The sequence below is a fragment of the Danio aesculapii genome, chromosome 20 (assembly GCF_903798145.1).
Source record: "Danio aesculapii chromosome 20, fDanAes4.1, whole genome shotgun sequence".
Classification (NCBI taxonomy): Eukaryota; Metazoa; Chordata; class Actinopteri; order Cypriniformes; family Danionidae; genus Danio; species Danio aesculapii.
The window spans coordinates 43,026,136-43,054,128 of NC_079454.1; the positions used below are offsets into that span (position 1 = coordinate 43,026,136).

Sequence of the window (27,993 nt, forward strand, 5' to 3'; positions counted from 1 at the left end):
GTTTAGACAACAAACAGCACTGAGAATCTCAGAGCAAAGCACTTCAACACACCAGCATCAGCATATCAAACATTAACCATCCCCCTAAAATACATTTCACAGAAATGAAGACCTGTCAGTAATCTTTAACAGGGATTGTCCCTTAAACAGCAGCAACTCACAGATCTTCTGGGTGCATAAAGGAATAGTTGACCCAAAAAAAAAAAAAATTACTCAATTCAAAACCATGATTTTTCCAGCTTTTTTTTCTTCAACGACAGGATTCTGCATGATCATTTCTACTCATTCAAATATATCTTTTTGAGTAAACTATCCCCTTAAAATAATCATCGGCAGCACACAGTAACATCTTGTTTTGTTTTCTCCCTAAATACACATTTCAAAACTGTACATATCCTTTAGACGATGCACATTACAATAAAAAACATGATCAAATATACAATTTTAGTCTGTTATTGCTTTAAACAGTTCATTTGCACAATATTCAGCATGAGGAAAGTTCGAAAAAACGCTGAGATGAAACAGAACAAGAGATGAAAAATGATCTAGAATGGTTGAATTGAACACCCTTACACCCTAGTATACACAGAAAACCAGCAGCATGTTAAACCCAGATCATCTTTTCGCTTGCATTATGAGATCAAGTAAAACATTTTACATCAACGCATGGCTTGCTTCCAGTTTATATGGTGTCAGGCTACTTTAAAAGATGTACATGCTGGGAAAAAAGTAAATTTTTTACTTTCATATACTTCTAAAACTGCGAATATGTCAAAGTTGGTGGAAATTTTTCACCTAAAAATGAAAACGTGTTAATTTACTCTCCCTCATATAAGATACTAGAGACTATTTTTCCATTCAGAACATTAAACATTATAATAATAAAAGAAGATTATAGGTTGGAACTGTGGTAATTGGTGATTCATAATAGAAACTTTCAGAGTAAAACAAAAATAAGCATGTAAACAATGAATACCAGCAGCTCTTGAGAATAGCATTGCATCATTATGCAGCAAAACCAATTGATTATTTGCACTCTAGACTGTTGAACGCATCTAAAATACCAATTATAATATTCAGTGTTTTGCATGGACCAATCATTTCATTTGATTAGATTTGAATGTATTACCCTGGTTGTTCATTTTGCTTAACCTGTTTTTGCTTTTATTAATTGACAAAGAGCCAGTAGCCATTAACTAATGAAACACCAAGAACCACAGTTTGAACTAAATATTTTCGGTAATATTCTATGCCTCACCAACATCTCTGGGAATGAATAAATTAAAAGCAATTTTTAATTTTAAAGGGATAGTACACCCTCAAAAAATGAAAATGGACTCATTTTTTTACTCTCCCTCAAGTGTTTCCAAATGTTAATGAGTTTTTTTGTTCAGTTGAAACTGAAAACACTTAACCATTGACTTCTATAGTAGAAAAACAAATACTATGGAAGTCAATGGTTACAGATTTCCAACATTCTTCAAAATATCTTCTTTTGTCTTTAATTAATCTGAAACAGGTTTGGAACGATTGTAGGATAACCTGTAACCATTGACTTCCATAGTATGTCTTTCTACTACTAAGTCAATGGTTACAGGTTTCTAACATTCTTCAAAATATCTTCTTTTGTCTTTAATGAATCTGAAACAGGTTTGGAACGAGTGTAGGATAACCTGTACCCATTGACTTCCATAGTATGTCTTTCTACTACTAAGTCAATGGTTACAGGTTTCCAACATTCTTCAAAATATCTTCTTTTGTCTTTAATGAATCTGAAACAGGTTTGGAATGAGTGTAGGATAACCTGTAACCATTGACTTCCATAGTATGTCTTTCTACTACTAAGTCAATGGTTACAGGTTTCCAACATTCTTCAAAATATCTTCTTTTTTTTTTGGTGTGTTCAATGAATCTCAAACAGGTTTGGAACGAGTAAAGAATAACCTGTAACTATTTACTTCCATAGTATAAAAACAAACACTATGAAAGTCAATAGTTACAGGTTTCCAACATTCTTCAAAATATCTTCTTTTGTGTTTAATGAATCTCAAACAGGTTTGGAATAATTGAATAATAAACTTTAAACATTGACTTCTATAGTAGAAAAACAAATACTATGGAAGTCAATGGTTACAGGTTTCCAGCTTTCTTCAAAATATCTTCTTTTGTGTTCAATGCATCTCAAACCGGTTTGGAACGAGTGTAGGATAACCTGTAATTACTGACTTCCATAGTAGAAATACAACTACTATGGAAGTCAATGGTTACAGTTTTCCAACATTCTTCAAAATATCTTCTTTTGTGTTCACTCGTTCCAAACCTGTTTGAGATTCATTGAAGGATAACCTGTAATTATTGACTTCCATAGTAGAAAAACAAATACTATGGAAGTCAATGGTTACAGGTTTCCAACATTCTTCAAACTATCTTCTTTTGCGTTCAATGAATCTCAAACAGGTTTGGAACGAGTGAAGGATGAATAAATGATGACAGAATGTTTGCTTTTGGGTGAACCATCCCTTTAAGCATAATCAGAGTCTGATAAGTTGATGTAAAAGCATTAAGTCTCGCATTCACAGTTTGAGTTCGAGTAGAGAACATGTGCATCGTGCAAACATAAACAAACTGCATATTAATAAAAAAAAAACAACAGCACAATTTTAAAAATAATGATTCGTCAAGACAAAAAAAAATGAAAATCTCGTATAAAAACCATTAAATTACAACAAACCAATTTTGGCCTCCACCGTCCTTTCCTGCGAACTTACTAAAAACAAGTCGCTAATACTCAAATAAGTTACGAAGAGGTGATTTTGTTGAGTCAGGTACATTAAATGGCAGTAAAACTCATCTCAGCTTCCATCAGAGCTGCTGCCTTCAGGCTCAGACCGGCTTCCTTCAGGATCTGGTCTCAATCCGGAGAAAGGCAATCTAACACAATCTCTGGGAGTTGAATAACACTCCTGATCCAAAGATTTAATCTGGGGTCTCTGATATTCAGGGCCATTCGGGACAACAGCTTTGCGGATTTTAGGGCTATCATAGATGTCCTCTGGGTAATTCCCTCGGTCTGGTTTTACTTGAGGTGTTTGGTAGCCCCCGGCCAGCCCTCCGATCACTTTCCTGCAGTTACCGCCTTCGACTGCCCGAAATGATGGGCTTTTGTTTAGCACCACTCCTGGCACACTATAGCTAGCGTCAGGAATGAAGGGGTCTTTGCGGAAGGCGTGGCGCTCGATTATGGGCGTGGCGTATTCTGGCTCCTGATTGGTCAGTGGCAAGGCGTACTGGATGCCTGTTTGCAGGTGGTCATAGTGAGAACTTTCGATGTCTTTAGCTTCGGTGTCCATCGGTCTGAATGTCGAGCCTTTTCGGGACACTGTGTCCGTGCCGAGCATCAGCGGTTGTTGGTACTCTGCTGAAGAAAAACAAGGAGGGGAAATAATTGGATATAAAATTGTTGTTCTAAAGAGAACTCTGGGATTAGTGGGAGATTCATTTTTTAAAATGTACTAATATAAAAGTATATCTGTAATATTTATGTACATTCTTGGGGGTTAAATTAATTTGATCTTTATTTGTGTTCTAAAAAATGAATAAAGGTCTCGGGGGAGTGAATGACATGAAGGCGAGTAATTAAGAAAAGAATTTAATTTTTGGCTGAACTAAGCCTTTAAGGTTGTGCCATGCCAGAAATAAAGTGCTGGTTTAAAATCTGTCTGACGTCTTGCACAAACCCTGAATCATCAATAATTACAGGCCTTAAGGAGAGTAGGGGGAAAACTGCCAATTAAATATCAGCAGGCAGTTTCCATCTGGCAAACATTCAACCATTTGAATGAGGCTTTTTTTTTTTACTTACTTGGCACGTTTTAGGCAGATAAATTAGCCCACAAGTTCATCAGACAATGGACTTATCTCAAGAAAGTGTGTTGTGTCCTGAATTAAATGAAAGCTCTTTCTTTGCACACAATGTCCTAGCAGGGCATGACAAGCAACAAAATAAAACGATATATCCATTCATTCATTTTTCTTCAGCTTAGTCCCTTATTTATCAGCGGTCGCCACAGCAGAATGATCCGCCAACTATTCCAGCATATGTTTTATGCAGTTATCCAGCCGCAACCCAGTTCTGGGAAACACCCGTACACTCTCACATTCACACACGCACTCATACACTACGACAAGTTAAGTTAATCCAATTCACCTACAGCGCATGTCTTTGGACTGTGAGGGAAACCAGTGCTAACCACTGAGCCACCATGCCACCCAACGATTAATCAAATCTCTTTATTTTAAGGAGGTTTTGCATAGACTACAGTGTGTCATGGAAACTGAAGCTGTAAGACATTTTGCGGGTCACTTGAGCTCTGTGACCATCCCATCTCAGAGGGTAGATTGATTCAGTTTTAGGGAGTATTTAACATTAACAATGTTTTCACCAATGTATGATATCCACAATGTGAAAACCACAGACAGAATCGCACAATATATCGTTTCAGCATCGATATTGCAATGTGTGTGTCTGCAATAGTCACATCGCAAGATATGCAATGTTGAGTAGGGTTTGTAATAGATCAGCAATTGAGAATGTATGAGATTTCAATATGTCATTGCAAAGTATAAGCATAAGCATATGAAACTTTATCATTTGTATGTGTTATAATGGCTTTTTTAAGAGTTGAAATCATTCCAGAACAATAACATACAACATTTGTAATGAAGACTTTAATGAACAATACATTTACTGAATTATTAATACAATGAAGACTATACAGTGTATTTTATGTTGCTGAGTGTTCAAATGTTAAGTGAATTTGATTTGATGTGTACTGAAATAGGAAAAAAAGGCTTTTAAATATGCAGCGCCTCTTGCATGGAATACCCTCCAAACAAAGTTGCAGTTGGTTTCACTACATACTTTTAAAATATTTTAAATGATTTGAAACATAGGCCTGTGGAAGTTCGGACGAGTTTTAATTGTCATTTTATGTGTGTTTTGATGGATAAATGATGTTATCTGTTTTTTTTTTTGTTTGTTTTTCTTTAGTTAAACCCATGTGAACTGTATCAATGTGTTTTTTTCTGGTAAAATAAAGGCTCTAATAATTTGACACTTCATTAATTCACATTCTGTACCTGAATGCTATTTGAAAAACCATGAAGCACTGTTTTTACTTTATTTTTCTTTGCTCTGTTGTAATTATTCTTGCTTAAAAATGAGTTTATTATTTTTTATACGTGATTCACACCCTTATAAAATCAACTCATTCATTCACTCATTTTACTTCGGCTTAGTCCCTTTAATTATCAGGGGTCGCCACAGCGGAATGAACCGCCAACTTATCCAGCATGTGTTTTATGCAGCGGATGCCCTTCCAGCTGCAGCGCAGAACTGGGAATATCCATACACACTCATTCACACACATGCACTACTGAGAATTTAGTTTATTCAATTCACCTATATCGCACATGTGTTTGGACTGTAGGAGAAACTCAGAGCACCCGGAGAAAACCCACGTGAACACGGGGAGAACATGCAAACTCCACACAGAAATGCCAACTGACCCAGCCAGGACTCAGCAACCTTCTTGCTGTGAGGTGACAGTGCTAACCACTGAGCCACCGTGTCACCTAAAATCAACCCAATCAATCTTAATTAATGATTTTTCTCCCCCACCCCCAAACAGAGCTATTCAAGCCATCTGATAAAATTGTATTCATATCCCAATGACAGATTTTTCCAATAACATGCAGTCCTAATCTAGTCATAACATGTGCTGGTTACACTTTTCAATAAGGTTGCATTAGTTATTGCATTTACTAATAGGAACAAACATTTAAAAAATAAACAACATGAAACACACATATAAAACAACATATAATGAACAAACAACATGTTTAATAATTGCTGTACATATATTTTTATTATTACTTCATGTTAATAAATACATTAACTAATGAAACCTCATGGTAAAGTGTGACCAATGTGATTTATAACACATCGAATTTGGCAACTTTGGAATGATTAAATTATAAGCAGTTTAGTTTTTAGTTCACCGTACCTGCCATTGCACTGGTCACCAGGTCCAGCTTCTGTATGGGGTCTTTCTCAGAGCTGTATTTGATGGTGAACTCTGTGGACTGGTGTCTGGTAAATGGCTGTTTTATCTGTCGCCAACAGCCTGTAGACGAGAATCAGTCAGAACTGTCAGCCGCTCTGTGAAAGATGGTTTTATCTTTGTGCGAGTCGAGCAGCTAAAGCCTTAAATTATACATGTCTGGGAAAGCAGAACGCAACATATATTTGAAAGAAGGGATATGTTATGAGGACTGAAATCATTTCGTGACAACTTGGAGAGTGATAAAAGTAAACAAAAAAGACATTTAATCATTGAGAAATGGTGTTTTTTTATCTTCTTCATGTTCCATACACACACACACACACTCACACGCACACACATATCATTTTGGGCACTTCCTTTAGACATAATGATTTTTATACAGTACAAACTGTATAACCCCCTACCCAAACCCCCATCTCTCACAGGAAACAATCTGCATTTCTACAATTTTTATGTATTATTTTTCCTCATGGGGACCAAAAAAATGTCCCCAAAAGGCCAAAATGTACTGGTATTGCTATTATTGTGGGGACATTTACAAGGTGTGTGTGTGTCTGTGAATTCCTCACACAAACAAAGATCTTTTCCACCTTGTGACATCATCATGTACCCTTTTTTGGTTGTCTTTAGTCTGTGTTGAGTTTACACTTCAGTCAAATAGCACCAGAGTGCGTTTGGAAGAGGAACACAAGCCGTATTTTAACGTGTTTGTTAGAGTTGTGTCCAAATTTCTATGCCAGGAGTGATTTCTTTTTAACAAAATATGGTAAATGTTTTACAAAATTTGTTTAGTTGACGCTTTAATAACAAACACAAAACCGAACCTACACAGAAAAAATGACAGTGATAGTAACAATGATAATACCTCAACAGAGCAAGTTAATTTATTTTATAAATACAGTATAAAACAGTGTTGGGTAAGTTACTTAAAGGTGATATGTATAAGTTTTTGACTCTTCTAAAGCATAAAAATACCACATGTTTGCAGATATATAAGAAACATATATTGTTTTCTAAAAACTATATGTATAATGCAAGTAACGCAATTACACAGACTTTAGTAGCTGTAATCAAACTACATAAATTTAAAATGTAATTCGTTACACTGCTGCATTCCCCAAAATTGTGATTAGCTTAGAGTAACGCGTTACACCCAACTCTGCATATAAAACAGTAAAAAAGGAAGAAAGTTTTTAACTAAAAATAAATAAATAACACAAATATAGCAAGAGGAAAGGAGGACTTGTGTATTCGTGATATTTACAAAATAATGATCACAATATTCCAAGAATCTATCACTTTTCTTGTTTTTCTCTTCAGGTTATTTAATAGCTTTATGCTAACAAACCAAAAAGCATATCATAGTTTAAAAACTGATCAAACCATACATAGCCTGTTTTAAAAGCTATCATATCGCTTTAATAGGACAAAACCTAAAAACTGTTCATTTTAAAGAAAGGGTTTCACTTTTGAATGAAAAAATTAAAGTCTGCATGAACCAGAAGCTGCGACTGTTTTTTTATATTGTGACAGTTCCTAGAGAAATGGAATTTTACATGAGAAAACAGTGGGCGTGGCTTGTTTTTTCTACTGCGAGCTGATTGGATGAAGTAAAGTAGGCATTTTAATCAGAAAGATCAGGAAAAGGGTTTGGGAAGAGTTATTATAACACCTTCTCACATTACTATTGGCTGTCAAAAATGACAGTTGGAGGGGTGTGGTTAAGTATGTTAGCCACGCCCAATACCTCAGACAGATGTAATCTGAGAGTTTAACAAACAGGAAGTGCATTTTCAGCTTTCAATTAAAGATTACAGGGGCAAACTATTTTTTTTTTCTTAATGACACGCATAGATGAATTGTTCACCACAAAACTAGCAATGAGAGCTAACAAAATAATTTGGTTAGATATGATTTAATGTGGACTTTAAATGCTCAGTTAGTTTTACCTGTATGATGTGTGTCCGCAGAGTCGTATGTGTTCTCCTTTGTCTTCTTACTGTGAAGCAATGGAAAGCATCAGTGTTAGAGACACAGGTGGCTGAGTCTAGACTCTCTCACTATCTTCATCAGTCTTAAACGACACAAGAAGCCTTACAATTGCCATGAAACACCTCCGTAAGAGCTTCACATTCATTCATCCTCATTTCCCCACAATCCCCCATCCCTGAGCTCTATCTCTGGAGAATAATGCACATCTCCTGACTCTGACCTCTGACCCCCAACCTCCTCTATTCCCCCCAAAACCAATGCTTTACGTTTCTGAACTGCAATCCAATGTGCGGCTGAGGAATCAAAACGAGTATATCAGCTCACGCTCACTCTTTTATTGAATGCAACTCTATTAAGGCAGGCTCAAAGAATAGGGTGCTTCAACCAGGTGTATGATAGTAGGTTTTATCATGATTTATTGTACTATCATGGTTTTGACACATAAGCTGCTTTTGCTTAGTTTAGCAGGTATAATATAAGTTAGGGATAACATCCAGGAGATTCACTGTAAAAAAAAATGCTGGAATCCACACAATCGATTTGGTTTGGGACAAAATGAAGGATTTAAGTTAACATTAGATTAATTACATTCAATTTCAGTAGATTGAACAAAACAATTAAGTTGTCCCAAAAAAAAACTCAAAAATTGTGTTGTTTTAGCTCATTTGAAATACAGTTTGCACAAACAGAAAATGCCATTATTTTGAATGTCTATATCCCAGAAGTGGCTTTATTCTGCGAAGACAACCGTGGTGAATCTATTTTATCCTGCTTATTACACGGCTACTAGCCACAAAAGATAAAAATTAGACACAAAACACAGTTTTGAGCCGTAATAATTTAGTTTAATTCTTTAATTAAACCCAAAGCTGACAGAAATGAAAACAGCTGAATGGAGTATACACTAACTTGCGCATTATTCAGTCACAAGATGGCGTCAAACACAAAAATGCAAAGCTGACCGGTGATTACTGGATGAAAAAAGCATTTACTAACCTATATATTATTCATTCACAAGAAAAAATAACGTGGTGTGACCGATAAGCAGATATATATATATATGAATGCACATGAAAGTATTTGGATGTATTATTTAATTTAATTAAATAAATTAATTAAATAAATGTTGATTTCTATAGTAGTTTCTAATGTAGATTGTGTCAAAGCAGCTTAACATAGAAGTTCTAGTAAAGTCCAGATTTCAGAGTTGAAGTTCAGTTTAGTTTAGTTCACTGTGGGTTAACTTTTACTACTGAAAGTTCAAACACTGAAGAGAAAATCCACCGAAGCGCAGCTCCACAAGTCCCGATCCAAGCAAACCAGTGGTGACAGTGACGAGGAAAAAAAATTCACCAATTGACGAAGTGAAGGGAAAAAACCTTGAGAGAGACTAGGCTCTGTTGGACCATAATTCTTCTGGCCAAACTTCCTGTGTGGAGCTGCAGTCTAGGTGCCCGAGGCTGGAGTATTAACTGATGGTCAAGATGTTATTTAGCGGTTTTTATCCGAGATTAACATGCATTGGAATGTTGCTATTAACGAGAATATTCCAGACAGCCGTGTAATAAAGAAAAATAATTATTGTATTTACTGTAAATATTGAGGGAAAACGAATGATGCAAACTAATTAAATTGCAAAAGGATTGTGGAGTACAATAAGAAACACTTTACTGTAAGATCTATAACATCAACAGTGAACATGAAGTGAATCTTGATAAATTTTGCAAAAAAGAAGAAAAACAAATCCAAATGTAAATTAGATGCGCACATGTGGGTGTAACATTTGCCATGTGAGAGTTAATTCAGCAAATGCAAGTCCAAAACTACCTTAAGCTACTAAGAAAATCTTTTTTGTGAATTAAGAAGAGATTTTTATTCAAAAGTTGGCATTTTAACCACTTGTTTCTCATGCGACACGTCAAAATGTGCATCAACACCAGGTGATCGAAACCCAGCTAATGTCAGTTTAGTTTAATTAAGAAATATTAACAAATGGACCCTTATTGTAAAGTGTTATTGAACAATAGGTCTAAACATAATTTGACCATTTTCAATTAAAATCTCAGAAATGTCAGAGGCAAATTTTAACATGTAAAAATGTTTATGTTTAAAAATAAGTAGCCTATTGAAGCGTTTGGTGCTGTGATGCTTAACACAACTGTGAATAACAATATGAATTTCCTTAATAGCATCATCTATGTAGTGCCCGTAACAGAGGTGTCACTACACCCAATTTACTGTGGCACGTGCCCCAGTAAATATCGCCAATGCCCCAGTAAATGCTTTGAGCTACGATTTACTTTATTTGCAAGCAGGGGCGAAGCAACCGAGGGGGACGGGCGGGATACGTCCCCCGCACTTTTAGAGACAGACCATTTAGAAGCAGGTGATTAAAAATGTAAACCTTTGGCTGCCCCCCCCCCCCCACCTTTAAAATGTCCACTACACCCCTGTATGCAAGTGTATTCATTTAGAGTGGTAATTCCAGAACAAAGATGTTATTCTCTATGTGCAACTGAACCAACGCTGGCAAAAGTAATGTAGTTTAATCAAAAAGCAAACTGACGCAAGTGCTCCACCTCCTGTTGTCTAGTCCCGGTTGTGAACATGCATGATGAAATAATATGCACTGCTCATGCGATGCTCATACATTGTGAAACCGGCATAACAGCCTTTTTTTGTAGAGGTATCGGCACGCAGTGAATTTAGCAAAATCAACAAAACTAAAGTTTAAATAATATGATGATCTTATTTAGACTAATCTTGGCTCCTGATAGATTTTTTGCATGAAGCAGAAAGGAGTGATGATGAGTCAGGAAGGTAAGACTTAATAAACCTAATTCTTAGCCATGTGTCAAGTCTAAGACAACAGATAATTCTATAAATCATTTTTGTATTCTATAGAATTTCATTCCAATGAAATTAATAGTCATGCAATAGATTTCTTAAATTATCGTATTATTACTGCAACTGTGTCTTTAGATTGTTTTCCAGTTACATTTAGGAATAATTTATGTCATTTATTTAGAATAATATTTGTAGTAGAATAACAATAATACTTTTATTTATAATAATTTTCTTTTGTATCATTATTATTTTTGTTTTTAAGGGGGGTTGTGCCCCAGTAGAGCTCCTTGTCAATGCCCCTGGCCCGTGATAACAACATATTTAATATCCCATTATATTGTATTATTGTGGATCAGCACATCTAAAGCATCTACTGAGGTAGGCTGGGAATCACTGGGGCTCAAACATGTCTGCTGAGATTGATAACAGGACTAGTGAACAGAGATAAGATGGCTTTGCTCCAATGAATGCAAACATATTTGATCCAACCACCCTTCAAAGTCAGACATAACAGAGAATAAAGACAAAACGTTTGTAAGGTTCAAGCTTTCTTCTTTCCAAATGAAAACTGACCTATCATGTTGTCAATACAAAGTCTTATTGTGCTCTATTTTATTTTGTATGCTTCTAGTTGAAAGTAACCAGAATGAGGGGAATTTTGAGGAGAAAATATTAAAATAAGAATTTAAAAAAAGAAAAGAAAACTGACTCACCTGTAAAGCATTTTAACAACACAGACTGCCACAAGCAGCAGGACCACAAGCAGAATGGTGGGCACAATTATTACAATCAGATTAACTAAAAAGAGAAGAGCGAGAGAAAAAAACAGGAAGAAAACTCTTTATATTTATTTACACGGTGTATACCAGGGGTTCTCAAACTCGGTCCTGGAGGTCTTGCTGATTTTAGCTCCAACTTGCCTAAACACACCTGCAAGGATGTTTTTAGAAAGCCTATTAAAATGTGCTTATCTAGCCCAGGTGTGTCTGATTGGACACTTGTTAAGTTGGAGCTAAAATCTGCAGGACACCGGACCTCCAGGACTGAGATTGAGAATCCCTGATGTATACTATGAAAATCTGCTAAGCAATCGATAGACAGATAAAACGACAGGCAGAATGACAGACAGAAAATGACAGACAGACAGAAAGACAGACAGAATGACAACGACAAAAAGACATACAGAACAAACAGAAAATGACAGACAGAAAGACAGACAGACAGATCGAATGACAGACTGAAAAAGACAGACAGACAGAACGACAGACAATGACAGACAGAATGACAGATGAATATAGAATGACAGATAGAATGACAAAGAATAAGACCGAACAGACAGACAGACAGACAGACAGACAAGGACAAAACAACAGATAGACAGAATGACAGAACAACAGACAGAATGACAGACAGACAGACAGTCAGCCAGCCAGAAAACAACAGACAGACAGAAAGACAGACAGACAGAACAACAGACAATGACAAATAGAATGACAGACAAAGAATAAGACCGAACAAAGACAGCCAGACAGACAAAACGACAGACAATGACAGATAGACAGAGAGAATGACAGACAGAACACAACAAACAGAACGTCAGACAGAGAGAACGAAAGACAATGACAGACAGAGAATGACAGACATAACACAACAGAGAGAATGACAGACAGAGAGAACGACAAACAGAGAACAAGACAGAACGACAGACAGAACACAACAGACAGATTGACAAAACAGACATTATGACAGACAGAGGGAACAACAGAGACAACAGAACACAACAGAACACAACAGAACACAACAGACAGAATGACAGACAGAGAACGACAAACAGAGAACGATAGACAGAACACAACAGACAGAAAAACAGACAGAATGACAGAACAGAGAGAATGATAGACAGACAAAATGACAGACAGAATGACAGAACTGACAGATCCACAGACAGAAATAGAGAGAGAGAGAACCACAGACAGAGAACAAGACAGAACGACAGACAGAACACAACAGACAGAATGACAGACAGACAGAATGACAGACAGACAGAATGACAGACAAGAGAGAATAACAGACAGAGAGAACAACCGAGAACGACAGACAGAACACAACAGACAGAACTACAGAACAGAGAGAATGACAGAATGAGATGACACAAATGAGATGCATATCCTCTGACGTTCTTTCAATTCATCTCTAACATAACCTATATTAATTGATGAGCACTAGTTAGTGTGTGTTCTTAAAATCATACCAAAATCTGCATGGGAGGCCACCGGTTTGGTCATGTTATTGTGGATGGGCTGTGTAGGCTGAGCCTCCTGTGTCACCTGAGATGATGCATTTACTACACAGGGAGAAAATGAGCATTAGTCAACTGTTTTAATGAGAAAAATGAGGCTGTGAAGAGTCAGAAACATACCTGGGATGGGTTTGATGTACGAGCAGCCCAGTAACTGCAGTCTCATGGCAATCGTCCGGTGCCACTGTTGCGGTACGACTCGAATGTATCGTGATATGATGGAGGGATGGAAGGTGTTGCGCGTTGGGTGGTGGCTGTTAGCGTTTCCTTCAAAAACCTGAGGAAATATACAACATGAAGCATTAAAACAGATGAATGACAGAGTTAGACAGATTAATAAGAAATTACAGTTTATGTCTTTGGTCTCTCATTGTGCGTGAATCATTAGTGCTAATAATTTGAAATGATGCCAAACGATAATTTCTGATGCCATTTTCATATAATAATAATAATAATAATAATAATAATTATTATTATTATTATTATTATTATAAATAAATAAATAGCTGACTGGGTTCAAATACTTTATGGGCTTCATGCCGGTTTTCGTTTTCTCATAATTTCTAATAAAGTGCACAAACTTCTGGAAATCATGGCTGTGATCGCATACTACCCTACTATATAGAACCTGTAAAACAGTATGCGAGAACAGTAGTCTGTCGGAATTCATAGTATTCAAAAAATTGTTGGTGAGAAGTATCAGGATGACCTACTACTTCCAATATGATTCTGAAGTGGAAAGTCAATGTACGCTATACGCGATCCCATAATGCCACGTGAGAGAATTCATAAATAGGAGTGAAGCGACGCAACTGATGCGGATAGGTCACATGATAATGACAAATGGAAGATGTAGTATCAAAATCTGAATTTTAAATTTCTTAAATGGGATAGCCCCTTTCGATGAACCATCTCATTTTCGAGGGGGTCCCTAAGAGGTACATGAATCATAACAAACATGCAGCTAACAAAACAAACAAACAATTAAACAAGCAGCACAATTCACCTGAAACCCTTCCCACAGTCTAAAGCCTAAGCAAACAAAAACATATAATCAAAAGTGCAATTTGATATACAAATAAATAATAAACATTTAAATATGAACCAATATTAATAATATTCACAAGTTTAAAATCAAACAAAAAGCTCAGGGGTAGCTTAAATATTGTGTCGGTGCTCTTTGGACAAGGGATTTATCAGAATAAACAGCAAAAATCAGTCCAAGGCACTCAAAAAAGTGGAAAAAAATATTAAAAAGCCTTTATTCACATGGCGAATCCTTAAAAAAAACCTACGCGTCTCAGCAGAGAGCTGTCCCTACCAGGGCAACAGCGATCAGGTGCAACCGGAGCCTCCCCCGAATGCCACGAATTCCATTTATACTACTCGCATTCATACTATTTTACTAACAACCGTGTAGTCAATCTTAATTCAAATGTAGTACAAACTCAAGTTGTAAGCAATTTCGGATGCAGCCCATACATTGTACAAATGAACCAAATGTCATTAATCTCATATTTACTACTTTGTTTTGATGCATTTGCATAAACTGGCCCATTTTGTAAATGGCCCTATTATAGTTGTCCAAAGATAAAAGTTCAGTTTCTTTATTGATGCAGGCAGACCAGAGCTTTGTACAGCACTGGTTTTATTGACTTGAAGTGGAACACCTACGTAGGACTAGTTCACCAATTAACTTCTTGAAACTGTTTTTTAATTTAATAATCTTAAATATTCATTCAATTAACAATCTAACTGACAGCAGAGGTTTGAAGTTTTATAGAATGATCAGATCTAACATGTTATAAATATATTGTGTAAATGCCGCCAACCTGATTTTACCAAGTAAGACATGTTCCTAGATTAGCATCTATGTTGATCCTGGAACAAAATTCTAATCAGCCAATCAGAACTAAGGGATATGTCTACAGTTTATGTTAAGTTAAGGCTTACGCTTAGGTTTTGCACTTCTACATGATTAATATACAACTATTATTCCCCTCTGATTTTGGGATACTTTACAGTTATGGTTGGGTTTAAGAGTAGGGAATAGGTATTTCAAGCAAAAATGAGGTTCCAGGATCAACACAGATGTTAATGCTAATCGTACTTAGCAAAATCATGACGTACGTGTAAATGCATAAAATGCTGTGTGATATGAGGTGTTAGGCTTGATGGTGCACCATGAGGCTGATTCCTTTCAAATTTCTCAGACATTTCACAGAAATTTCTAAGACAACATGTCAAACATACACTTCAAATTTTGTTCCAATGGGCCACCATTAACCTTGCATAATATGTGGTCAAATGGCGGCCGGGTTTTTACATACACAAGCCCAAATGTAAGGTCCCGTGAAATTAAAATAAAGTTTTTTAGATGTTAGTATCAGTATTTTTAGGTTTAAGATATCGATAAGCTAGTGTGCTTCAAAACAGTGACAAAATTCACATTTATTAGATATAAAACTGATATAAACATGTAACGCTTGTAGTTTGTCAATGATTTTATTCACATCACCTCATACTTCAGTCCCCCATCAAATCATAACCAATCAAATGCTCTCTAGTATCTGACATGCCCCGCCCCTTCAAGACGCTTCTCATTTGCTTTTCATTTGATGTACTTGAGCTCATCCACTCTCACTGGCAGAGCTGTGATCAAACAAAATGCTATTGGCTGCTTTTTAAAAAGGGGAGGAGCTAAACGGTGTCCCACCCTCTCTTCATATTTTGGTTGAGATCAGGTCAAACATTGAACAAAAATGCATAGTTCAAAGTACTTAAGCATCAGCTTGGACAGAGACACTACATGCCAAATCTGATTCAAGTCAATCAGATTAACAGTTGCATATTTATACAATATTCTTTCCTGTTATGGCACCACCATGTACTCAAACAGACATTACTATAACAAAAACTATATTAATATAGATAATATAGAAAAAAATGACATTAAATATTACATTTTTAAAAAATTATTCCAATATTATGTGATCAATATTATTACAATTAATAATAGATATCATACTAATTATTCTATTTCACTCTAATTTGCATAGTTTCCTAAATGCTATTTTCAGTTGTATTAAACATGAATAAGGAGTAATATTAAGACAAAGCCTTACCCTATCATCAGAGTTATTATACTGGACAAATGTCCGCCAGCGATTCCTCTCTTTGTACTCGATCTTGAAATTCTTCACAAAATATTCAAAGCCTGCGATGGTCAAGCCTGTGGTCAGAATACCTACAACATAAAAAACATGACTCAGTACGATTACAAAATCTGCTATTTCAATCGTTCTCTGATGCAAGCGCTCAGACAGCTGAGGAATGTGTCAGCATGTAGGCTACAGAGTTCACTTGATAGTGCGGCCCTGTCATCTGCATCACAGTGGAAAACCTCTTCAGTTACAAAGCGCATTCCTGAGGGAAACACTCAAGTGGATGTTTCCTAGCAGACGCTGGAGAGACCCGAGACCTGTTATTACCTCCTGCTAACATTAACTACATCACTGGCGCGAAGACTATATGAGCCATTTAGAGTGTGAAGCTTTGAAACTGACATGTGAGGACTTGAAAGGCAGTTAGTGATCATCAGAGAAAAGCTTGAAGAGTTCAAGGAGATGCCACTATATAAAGCACATCTGAGAGAAAAGTCAATAATCAAAGCAACAAAATCAAAGCAAGAGACACTGCGGTCTCTTCTTGTGTACAAAGATGAATATGCTGGAAACTAAAGAGCTGTTAGTGTGAATTATAAAATGCATAAAGTTGCAAATCACGTTCAGTTTCTTGAGTGTGCCTCACATAGGCGAGTGGACTTGACAAACCACCTGTGGAAAAACAAACTCTTTCATATCTCTGACACCCTAAATATACTAAAATATATCAATTAAAGGGATAGTTCACATTAAAAATCTTGCACTTACCCTTTACTTGTTCAAAACCTATTTGAATTTCTTTCTTCAGTCGAACACAAAAGAAGGTATTTTGAAGAATGTTGGAAACTGCTATCCACTGGCTTTCATAGCAATTTTTCCTCCTTACTATGGATATCATTAGCTATTTTCCACTCACGTATTTTATGCGCTTTATGGAATATCACATTTAAAACTGCCTAAATGGAAACACAAATATGCAAATACACTTTGAAAATGCCCATAAAAAAGGTATACTCAAAACTGAGTAGGAATAACGTTTTATCCGATAAGAAAAAATGGAAATAAACTACAATGAAAACACATTTACCAAATAAAATCCAGCATACACATCAAAAAATCATGTGATTTTGATATAACAGATTATGTTATAACAAAAAAGGGCATGATTGAACAACATTAATAGACAATGGAGCAGACCGACCATATTGTAAAACATCTTAAATGTTATTTCAGCAAAAATCAGTCCAAGGCACTCAAAAAATGAGTGTAAATGTAAAATGTAAAATTCCTCAGCCAAAGTCCATCATCAAAGTGGTTCAGTCTTGAGCGTCTGCGCTCCCTAAGATAGCCTTACGTCTCCAAAATACACATCAGGTTTAATGCGTTTTTGTCTTCTGAGGCACAAATATTTTACTATATACTGTAACAAAAAAATCCCACAGTTCCTTCTCCTACCACAGCAGATTCAATTTTCTTTTTGATATTTCTCGCCAGTTTACCGGGAAGTGATTATTTTGACTAATTGCAGTAAAAAGCACTTTATTCGCTAATGTTTCATGCAATATTCTAGTTAATTTGCATCTTTGTATAGAAACATAGCTAATGGTGCCTTTCACTCTTCATAAAATCTAATTCTGTGTTCACCAGCAAAAAGAAACTTCTGATGGAGAGTACAAAATATATAATAATAATTCTGACACTACGAAATCACAACTAAATCTTCAGAACACCATAGTATTTTACAGTTATTGTACAATTTTACCTTATGCACCTTTATTACCTTGATTACTGTAATCTATTTAACCATGCAAGTTTTGTTTGTCTTTTGAGAGAGAAAAAAACATGATTTTTTAATCCTTGTTGACAAAGTTATCCTATGGTGTGCGTTCTTATGCTGCGTTAAACCTCATTCACACTACGAGCGACTCTCAGCAGCAAAGCAACAAACAACTATTCATTTCAACAGAGAGCAATCGACCGTGTCTACGTGAGCGACAGCGACCTTTAGCGACTAGGTGGGCATGTTGAGCGATGCAACAAAGTTCAGAATCCTTTAACTTAATGCAAATGAAGAGCGATGTTCTTAAGCGACAGCCAAAGGAGTTAGACAGCCAGTAAGACCTCACGTGATCCTCTCTCAGCTTGCTCAGAGGCCAGTTGTATTCTCCGTGCTGTAGATATACACAGACCCGACAGAGCCCTAGAGCCCCTGGTTTCTGGAGGAGTTTTTGAACCCACAGAGCTGGGTGCACCTCTGAACGGATCTAGTGGATCAAGCACAGCGCCGAACGAACCTACTGTGTTTTTCAGCCTTCCTAAAGCACATAAAGTACAGCTACTATCTCAATGAAACCAGTGTTAGCCATTTAGCAATGAAGCTAAAGTTCATGGGCAGACAGATGCCCTGCCCATGACGTGAATCCGCGTCTATTGTTAAGTGAATTTGACGCGCAAATAAAGTGAATTTGAAGCGTGAACGAAGCACGTATATTCAAAATTTCTGGGTGAATAGTGCGATTTATTTGTGCATGCTGCGTCTGGTGTGAACACAGTATTAGTAAGCATCGTGTGAATGCAGAGTAGTGACACACAAATAAAGAGATGCCTTTTCACTAGCCTTATTTTTTATTATTAAAAATCTCACATCATGGCCAGACATGCGGCGAGCATCTTCAGTTTCAGAGTTCTCTCATCCTTCAGAACGAGTTCTTCTTCTAAGGTAATCTGGGAATACTTTCAGTGCTGTGGAGAGTTTGTAAAGTCTGTCCTGGCTCATTCTAATCACTTGGTTAAACAAATTAAAGTGAAACATGAATTTTTCATCCTTGTTGACAAAAGCTCTCTCAGAAAGCATCGTGTGAATGCAGAGTAGTGACCCCCACAAATATAAAGATGCCTTGTCTCTAGTCTTATTTACACCATGGCCTCAACGAAAACAGAGCTTCCTCTTTGAGGAGAGTCGGTTTCACTTAAGGACATCGTGTCCAAAAGCACAGATTGCCCGCAGGACACAAAGTGAGCATTCTCTCGCTCCTCGAGCTGTATGAAATTAACTCGACTGTGCTGTCTACACACACAACCATGCTCAAAATAAATGCATGTCCGGCATCTTCCTAAATTTAAATGTGCTTTTGTAACGTGTGGTGAATGGACAGAGAGGGCCTTTCTCTGTCTTTATGCAATACCAGGAACTGCTCAAAAAGCTGCAGATAGCAGTGAGTTGTTGGGGAGGGGTGAATGCTCATGTGCTCTCAGAGTGTGTAATGCTGGACAATCACAGAACAATCACGAGGAAGACCTTTTATGAGGATAAAAACCCTCTTAACAACCCTCTGGAGGCAGGCTTGGGTCTTCCGGATATGTTTGTGTCTGGGATGTTCACCCGATAGTACTCACTTTTTACTCACCTTCAAAAGGTTCCAAACTAGGGCTGAGCAATGTATCATTTTACAGGGTTTCTACAGGTTACAATAAGTCAAATTTAACTTTTTAAGACCATTATCAATGAAATTTCAGACTTCTTTTGTAATAGCCAGTGGATTTTTTTACTTGCCTCATTAAAATTAAAATTCAATTATTTCTTAGCCCCATTATTTAATATATTTTGTTAAAACAAGCAAACTCTAGTTAGATACATACAGTTGAAGTCAGAATTATTAGCCCCCTGAATTATTAGCCCCCTGTCTATTTTTCCCCCAATTTGTGTGTAACGGAGAGAAGATTTTCTCAACACATTTCTAAACATAATAGTTTAAATAACTCATTTCTAATAACTAATTTATTGTATCTTTGATGACAGTGAGGATGACAGTAAACAATATTTGGCTAGATATATTTCAAGACACTTCTATACAGCTTAAAGTGACATTTAAAGGCTTATCTAGGTTAATTAGGTTAACTAGGCAGGTTAGGGTAATTAGGCAAGTTATTGTATAACGATGGTTTGGTCTGTAGACTATCAAAAAAATATATAAAGGGGCTTAAAGGGGCTAATAATTTTACCCTTAAAAGGTTTTTTAAAAAAATCAAAAACTGCTTTTATTCTAGCCGAAATAAAACAAATAAAACTTCCTCCAGAAGAAAAAATATTATCAGACATACTGTGAAAAAAATCCTTGTTCTATTAAACATCATTTGGGAAATAAACAAAAAAGAAGAAAAAAAAGGGGGGGGGGGGCTAATAATTCTGACTTCAACTGTATGTATATATATATTTATATATACAGGTATCTATCTATCTATCTATCTATCTATCTATCTATCTATCTATCTATCTATCTATCTATCTATCTATATATATATATATATATATATATATATATATATATATATATATATATAATATATATATTATATATATATATATAATATTAGCATAACTTTTTCTTTAAAAAAATGCATAAATGCATAGAGAACTTTTAAACAAATGTTACTGTAATGATGTAAGGAAGATAATAAACCATGTTGGTAAATCAAAGGAAAATGAAGACTAATTAAGATCCTGTGGACTCCCTGGTTTTAGCATTGATATTGCAATGAGATTTGCCAAGGAAACTGTGAGCAAGCCTCAGATCTGAGCATAACTTAATTTCTATTACAAACTTGGCAAACTGTTAATGTCCTGGCAGTGGCAAATGTTTTTGGCTGTAAATGTAATTTGATTACACTATTTAAGTTGAGATTTAAAATAAATATTTCAACTGTTTAAAACTAAAAGGTTATGGGAATAAGTTTTTTTTTTTACTTGTTCATACACTTAGTACTTTTAATATAAAAGTGTTTAATAAACTTCTTCTGAACATATTATCTTATGCAATATACTATCATATTATTTATACAATGATTACCATGTTTTTACACATTTGATTGTTCAATTTCTGCACTTGAATGCTGTTTGACTGCCTTGAAAACAATAAAGCACTAGGCCTGCGCAATATATTGTTACTAGGCATGGGACAATAACCGTGTTCAAGGTATACTGCGGTTTGGAAAAGCCAAGGTTTTTAAAACAGTCAACATTTTCTGCTATACCATTCCTAAGGTATGAGTAAGATTTTTTATTTCCTTTTTTTTTGTTTGTTTTTTAGGACAGCAGTATCTCCAGCAGAAAAGTGCTCCAAAGATGCCGTATTAAGTTGTAAAAAAAATCTGTGTTTTGAAACAAATGAAGGCAGCAGAAATCAATCATTCCTGTGAATATTCAGCTGACATGTTTACTGCTCCAAAATATTTTAAAGCAGTAATCCCAATACCATGATACCGTGAAACTTATACCGTGAAACTTGGATATTTTATCCAAAGTTTTCATACCATCAGAAACGTATACCGGCCCATGCCTAATCGTTACAGCTTTGATATCGCAATGTATCCACCCGCATAGTCACATCGTATAGATATGCAATGTTGAGTTAGGATATGTTTGAGCAAGGGTCACAGTTCAGAACTCGATTTGTGGAGTCCACTGCAGTCTTTAACCACACCGGAGTAAAATTTTATAGTTTGCTTGTGTTTAAGCCTGAGAGAGATTAAAGAATTCAGGCACAAGACCATGTGCCAATTGGAAGTTTAATAAAGTATCATTTTATTGCATTATTTTTACAATAAAGACTTTGCAGTGTAATTTTACATCTATACATACAGTACAAAACCACAAAGGATGCACTGCTTTTTTTTCACTTTTAGCTTTCCATCAATCAAAATTAATACATTTGGTAACACTTAGGGACCAATCAAATGATTGCTTATTAGTATGCATGTTATTGGCTGCTTATTAGTATTTATAAACTAAATATTCAGCATGATCTTATTCTACATCCCTAACCCAATATCTAAACTACCTTAATGTCTATTAATAATGAGCAAATTAGGAGTTCGTTTATTGAAGGAAAAGTCATAGTTAATGCTTTGCTAATAGCGAGAAGTGGATGTTAAAATAAAGCGTGACTATAAATTCTTTTTAAATAGTGCTATTTTTTAAAATATCTTCTGTTGTGTTCAACAAAATAAAGAAAATGAAAAAGCTTTGAAACCACACAAGGGAGCACAAAATACTATTGCACAGTTACATGTTTCCCACATGAAACGTTGTCAAACCTGAGTTCAAGATCTCATAATGCACTTTCAAAACATAAATAAATAGAAAACAAAAACACCCATGAAACACGAAATACAGGCAAATGTTAATTAACACAGTGTTTCTCAACCATGTTCCTGGAGGACCACCAGCTCTCCAGATATTCCATGTCTCCTTAACCAAACACCCCTGATTCAGATCATCAGCTTATTAGCAGAGCCTGAAAGACCTGTAATGGGTGTGACAGACAAAGGAGACATCCAAAACATGCAGTGTTGGTGGTCCTCCAGGAACGTGGTTAAGAAACACTAAATTAACAGACATTTTTACCACATTGAAGTGCAGAATTAGTCTCGTCGAAGTGCTTAAAATGACATATTTATATGAATTAGAGTGCGATTCATTTTCAATCATGCAAAACTGCACATGGAAAAATCAAAGAAGAAAAAGACACAATCAGTCAATTAATAGATGAATATGGTTATGAACAGACATGTAAATGAGTGCAAGTATTACTTGTGATCCTCCTTTTTTCTCCCAGGTCAATCTGCAACCACAGTGGATGCTTATTGCTGAGGTCTTCGGAAATACCCGGTCGGGTGCTGTTAGGAAGCCAGTCGACTTCAGAACCCTCAGAGGAGACATTGTGTGATGACAAACTTGTAGTAATGAATGCAGGTTGAAGAGCAGTCTGCTGGCTGCAGTCTGTAGGAAAGAGAGAATATAGCAGTACATTTTAAATCAAACACTCCACTGTTTAAATGTTCATTTTTTTTAAATCTATAGTTTTGACTTCAATTTCTGCAAGAACAAATTAACCTTCTGATGTCTACTGTATAGCCTGTGATACGATCCTCGCCTTCAGTACAAAAGAAAATCAAAATACTCTATTTTGGACTGATAATAATAATAATAATAATAATAATAATAATAATAATAATAATAATAATAATTTTTAAACTGAATTAAGTTTTCCACTGAAAACTTAATTCATCGTAGTAGATATCATCGTAGATACTCAAAATAAAATGGCTCGAACTCGAGGGCAAAAAAACCTGATCAGGACATCCCTAATATTAGTAGCTATAAAGCATGATATTATTTACATCCCCAATCCTACCCAAAACCTTAACCTAACAAGTACCTCACATACTATTAATAAGATGCTAAATAAGAGCTCAATTTGTGGAGTTGTGTGGATCCCAGCAGTTCTTACAGTGTATTTTGGTGTATTTATCAGTTAATATTATTTGCATAGTGCATTATTTGCACACACATTTGTGGCACATCTGAAAAAGGTAAACATTAAAAAAATAATTCAACTAAAGATAGAAAAAAACAAACCTTTCAGAGATTTAAACCCTTTTCTAATAGGAATGTTAAAATCGAAAGCCATAGACATTCAGAAAAAATATCTACAGAGATCAATGGCTAACTTCTATAGTTTTCATCAGAAATGTACTTAAACAGGTCTTAACATGAAAGATTTTGGGCTGAACTATTGCTCTAAAACAGGGGTAGGGAACCTATGGCTCGGGAGCCACATGTGGCTCTTTGACCAAAAATATGTGGCTCTCCAACTGTCTCCCTTCAATAAAAATTAAAACAGTCACTAAAATCAGTTTCCTCTTGAAAATACAATTAAAATTACCTTTTTATTGTATATTTTTACAGCAAAAATGAATAAGAATAAAAGGACGTTTCAACCAATGTGCATGTGCGGCGCTGTGGACTAACTTAAATTCGCGATGCCAATAAAGGGCATGCCATTTACATTTCGATGGTAACTTTGCACCATAAAATTTAAACAATGTTCATGAGTGGTGAAAAGAAAGAAATTCTACAAATTGTCCTTTATTAATACATGGGCTTGCTCAACATGTGATGCTTCATTTATATCCCTAATGGCTCTTTAAAAAAATGCATTTGCCAAAAAAATTCAAAATGGCTCTTTGCTGAAAAAAGGTTCCTGACCCCTGCTCTAAAAACATTAAAAAGAGAGTATTGTTAGCTCTAGTCGTGTCTAACGCTTGCTTTTGATCTAATAAAACACATATGGAGCACAAACGCAGTTACGTGTACATTGACTCAACAGGAAGCTCCGAGCTCTTAAAATACCCACCATGTGTACAGTTAAATGGAGACGCATGTGCTATGAACACGACGATATAACAATAAAAGAAGGGGGAAAGACAGCCGCTTCCTTTAAAAAGAGAGAATAACAGAGACGATGCATCCTGCTGCTGCTGAGCCCCGATTTGGCCAACGCGATCACATTCCTCACGCTGAGCATATGTAGGCAAAGGAAACAGAGGAAAAGACAAGAGGAGAATCTCTGCGTGAGGTCAGAAACATCCCTGATTGAAGTTTCGGCATACTCATAACAGTGGGCTTCAAAAGTCTGTCAACAACACTAGCATATTGTTTTATTATTAACGGAAAAAATAGTTAAACTAAGATGTTTCTTTACGGAAATTAGACTTAAAGTAATTAAAGTTAGTGCTGGGCAAAAAAAAAAATCCAAAATAAAAGAAAAAAAGAAATGTTTATTTATATTTAGAAATAAAGTATGTGTGATGTGATATGATACAAATTATTCATTCATTTTCCTTCAGCTTAGTCCCTTTATTCATCAGGGGTCACCACAGTGGGAATGAACCGCCAACTTTATCCAGCATATGTTTTGCACAGCGAATGCTCTTCCAGCAACCCAATACTAGGAAACATCCATACACACTCAAATACTACGGACAATTTCGTTTACCCAATTCACCTATAGCACATGTCTTTAGACTGTGGGGGAAACCGGAGCACCCGGAGGAAACCCACATCAACACGGGGAGAGCATGCAAACTCCACACAGAAATGCCAGCTGGCCCAGCTGGGACTCGAACCAGCGACCTTCTTGCTGTGAGGCAACAGTGCTAACCACTGAGCCAACATGCTGCCAATACAAATTTTATTATATTTATCATCTTCACAAATTATGCTTAATTTATATATTTTATATGCATTTATATATCTATGTAACTTTTGTATATATTTGTTTCTATGTTTGAGTGTGTGTCACATACACATACAAATAAAAATAAAAAACACACATATATTATGTCAAAACAAACTTTTATTTTGGATGCAATTAATCGCAATTAATCTTCGCCCAGCACTTGTTAAAATGTTTATTTTCAGCTTAAAATGGGATTTTTTAGTCAACAAATGAAATTTTCAAAACTTTACTGTAGATGCATTTAAAAAAAGAACTCCTTTCTGCCAGTTAGTAGTATGATATGGTTCGATTTTTTTGCTACCTTTAAGTAGAAACGGATGAAAAAAAGTGTACCATGCCATACTGTACCGCTCAGTGGAATCAGGGCATTAATAATCAGATAGATAAAATGGATAAAATCATTGGCAAAGATGACTGTAATTTGAAATTCAATATAATATTTTGTTTAAAATATACTCATTCATTCATTTTCCTTCGGCTTAGTCCCTTATTTATCAGGGGTTGCCACAGCGGAATGAACCACCAACTATTCCGGCATATGTTTTATGCAGCGGATGCCCTTCCACAGCTTCAACCCCAGTACTGGAATACATCCATACACTCTCACATTCATACACTCATGCACTACGGCCAATTTGGTTAATCTAATTCAGCTATAGCGAATATCTTTGGACTGTGGGGGAAACCGGAGCACCCGGAGGAAACCCATGCCAACACGGGGAGAACATGCAAACCCCACACAGAAATGCTAACTGACCCAGCCAGGACTCAAACCAACAACATTTTGCTGTGAGGTGACAGTGCTAACCACTGAGCCACCGTGCAGCCCCTTTTAAATAGGAATTAAAAAATGTATTTAATCATTTAATTTATTTTATTCACAGTATTCTACTTTATAATTAATTTTTAATGTTCTTTTCAGTTTAATTAAATGATGGAGTGGGAAAGCACATATTAAATAATTGAGGATAATATTCTATGATGACATGTAATTTATAATGATATTCTGTACTGTTTACTGTTTTGTAAAAAATGTAATAAAAAATAATAATAAATAAAATCAATAAATAATAAAAAATTTAAATCGATAAAATCAAAGCTACTTCCCAAATTCCTTGCTTTGTATTTCCTATTAATGGCAAAATACATTACAGTAATCCTGACAATTTGAGTAAAATCCTGAAATTTTATGCTGGGTGAGGCTTTATGTACAATTAACAACACTATTAAAATGACCAAAAATAGGACTTAAGTTATTACTATTAAGCTATAATTATTTTTATTATTATTATTTCGTTTTGAATGGATAGCAAGCTTATGATTACCTTTTCCCCAAATAATATTTTTTTAGATATTCAATTCTGTTTTTGTTTACATGTTTCTGGATTATATTTAATTGCAAATTAAATTTTGGCGATCCAAATTGATGTCTAATTAGGTGAAATAATGAAACAGCAATTTATAAAAATGATCAAACAACAAATTCCCTGAAATCAGTTTAAGATTCCTTCCCAAATGTTACTTAATTTTCCTATATTGTTCAAATTAATAATTCAATGGATTAGACATGAAAAAAGAATCATGCAGTTTCTGATAGTGGCAAAATTGCATAGTGTAGCTTTAAATATGTGCATAAACAAAACTGCATCGCAGAACATGCAGACTTCAGGTTTAAATAGCATTTTAATGCAAGAGTCATAGTCACATTCTGTTAGTGAGCGGTAGCATCAAGCTAGGGGTTAGTGTGGGTAACGGCAGCAGTCATTGCTGTGCTTTAAGCTAATTGAATTAATGGGAATCAATAGAGATGCATTGACTGATGTCCACACATCCATCAACTCCTGTTATCAGGAGCTCATGCTATATATCAAAGGTCAGTATTCAATGCAGGTCCACTTCTGAGCAAAAGAGATTAGGCTTATATCGATCAGTAGACTTACAGAAATCTATAACAACTACTGACTGAAGCATCGCTAAAGCAAAGAGTAACCAGTTAATGTGTTCAGGTTGTTGATAGAAGTACAAAAGATCACTTCCTACTTGTCCACCCAACATACACTAAAGGAAAGTGGTGTAGAAAGAAACTCAAAAATTACAAACAAATGGCAAATAATTCTGTATTAAAATGAAAATTGCAATAAACAATTCTGACACTGATTGTACACTGAAGAAAAATGGTGTAGAAAGAAGTATTTACAATCAATTTGCTAGTAGATTTCACAATTAATTACAGCCAAATACTGTATTAACATGAAAATTGGAATAAAAGACTGAAATTTATTGTACTCTGAAGAAGATGGTGGCAGAAATAACTATTTCACTCATTTGCTAGTAGATTCACAATTAATTAAAGGCAAATGGCAAATAATACTGTATTAAACATGTAAATTGGAATAAAAGACTGAAATTAATGTACACTGAAGAAAGATGGTGCAGAAATAACTATTTCACTCAATTTGCTAGTAGATTTCACAATTAAATCATTC

General features: G+C 35.5%; 1 protein-coding gene across 1 annotated transcript in view; it reads right to left on the minus strand.

The window, feature by feature from the left end:
• Positions 1-1,926: 1,926 nt before the first annotated feature.
• dcbld1 (discoidin, CUB and LCCL domain containing 1) overlaps positions 1,927-27,993 on the minus strand; it is a 78,206-nt gene continuing 52,139 nt past the window's right edge. Inside the window, 8 exon segments of the mRNA XM_056481472.1 lie at positions 1,927-3,418; positions 6,066-6,185; positions 8,075-8,124; positions 11,678-11,762; positions 13,216-13,308; positions 13,384-13,540; positions 16,389-16,510; positions 23,017-23,205. Of these exon segments, the coding sequence (XP_056337447.1) occupies positions 2,853-3,418; positions 6,066-6,185; positions 8,075-8,124; positions 11,678-11,762; positions 13,216-13,308; positions 13,384-13,540; positions 16,389-16,510; positions 23,017-23,205 (1,382 nt within the window). The 3' untranslated portion in view covers positions 1,927-2,852.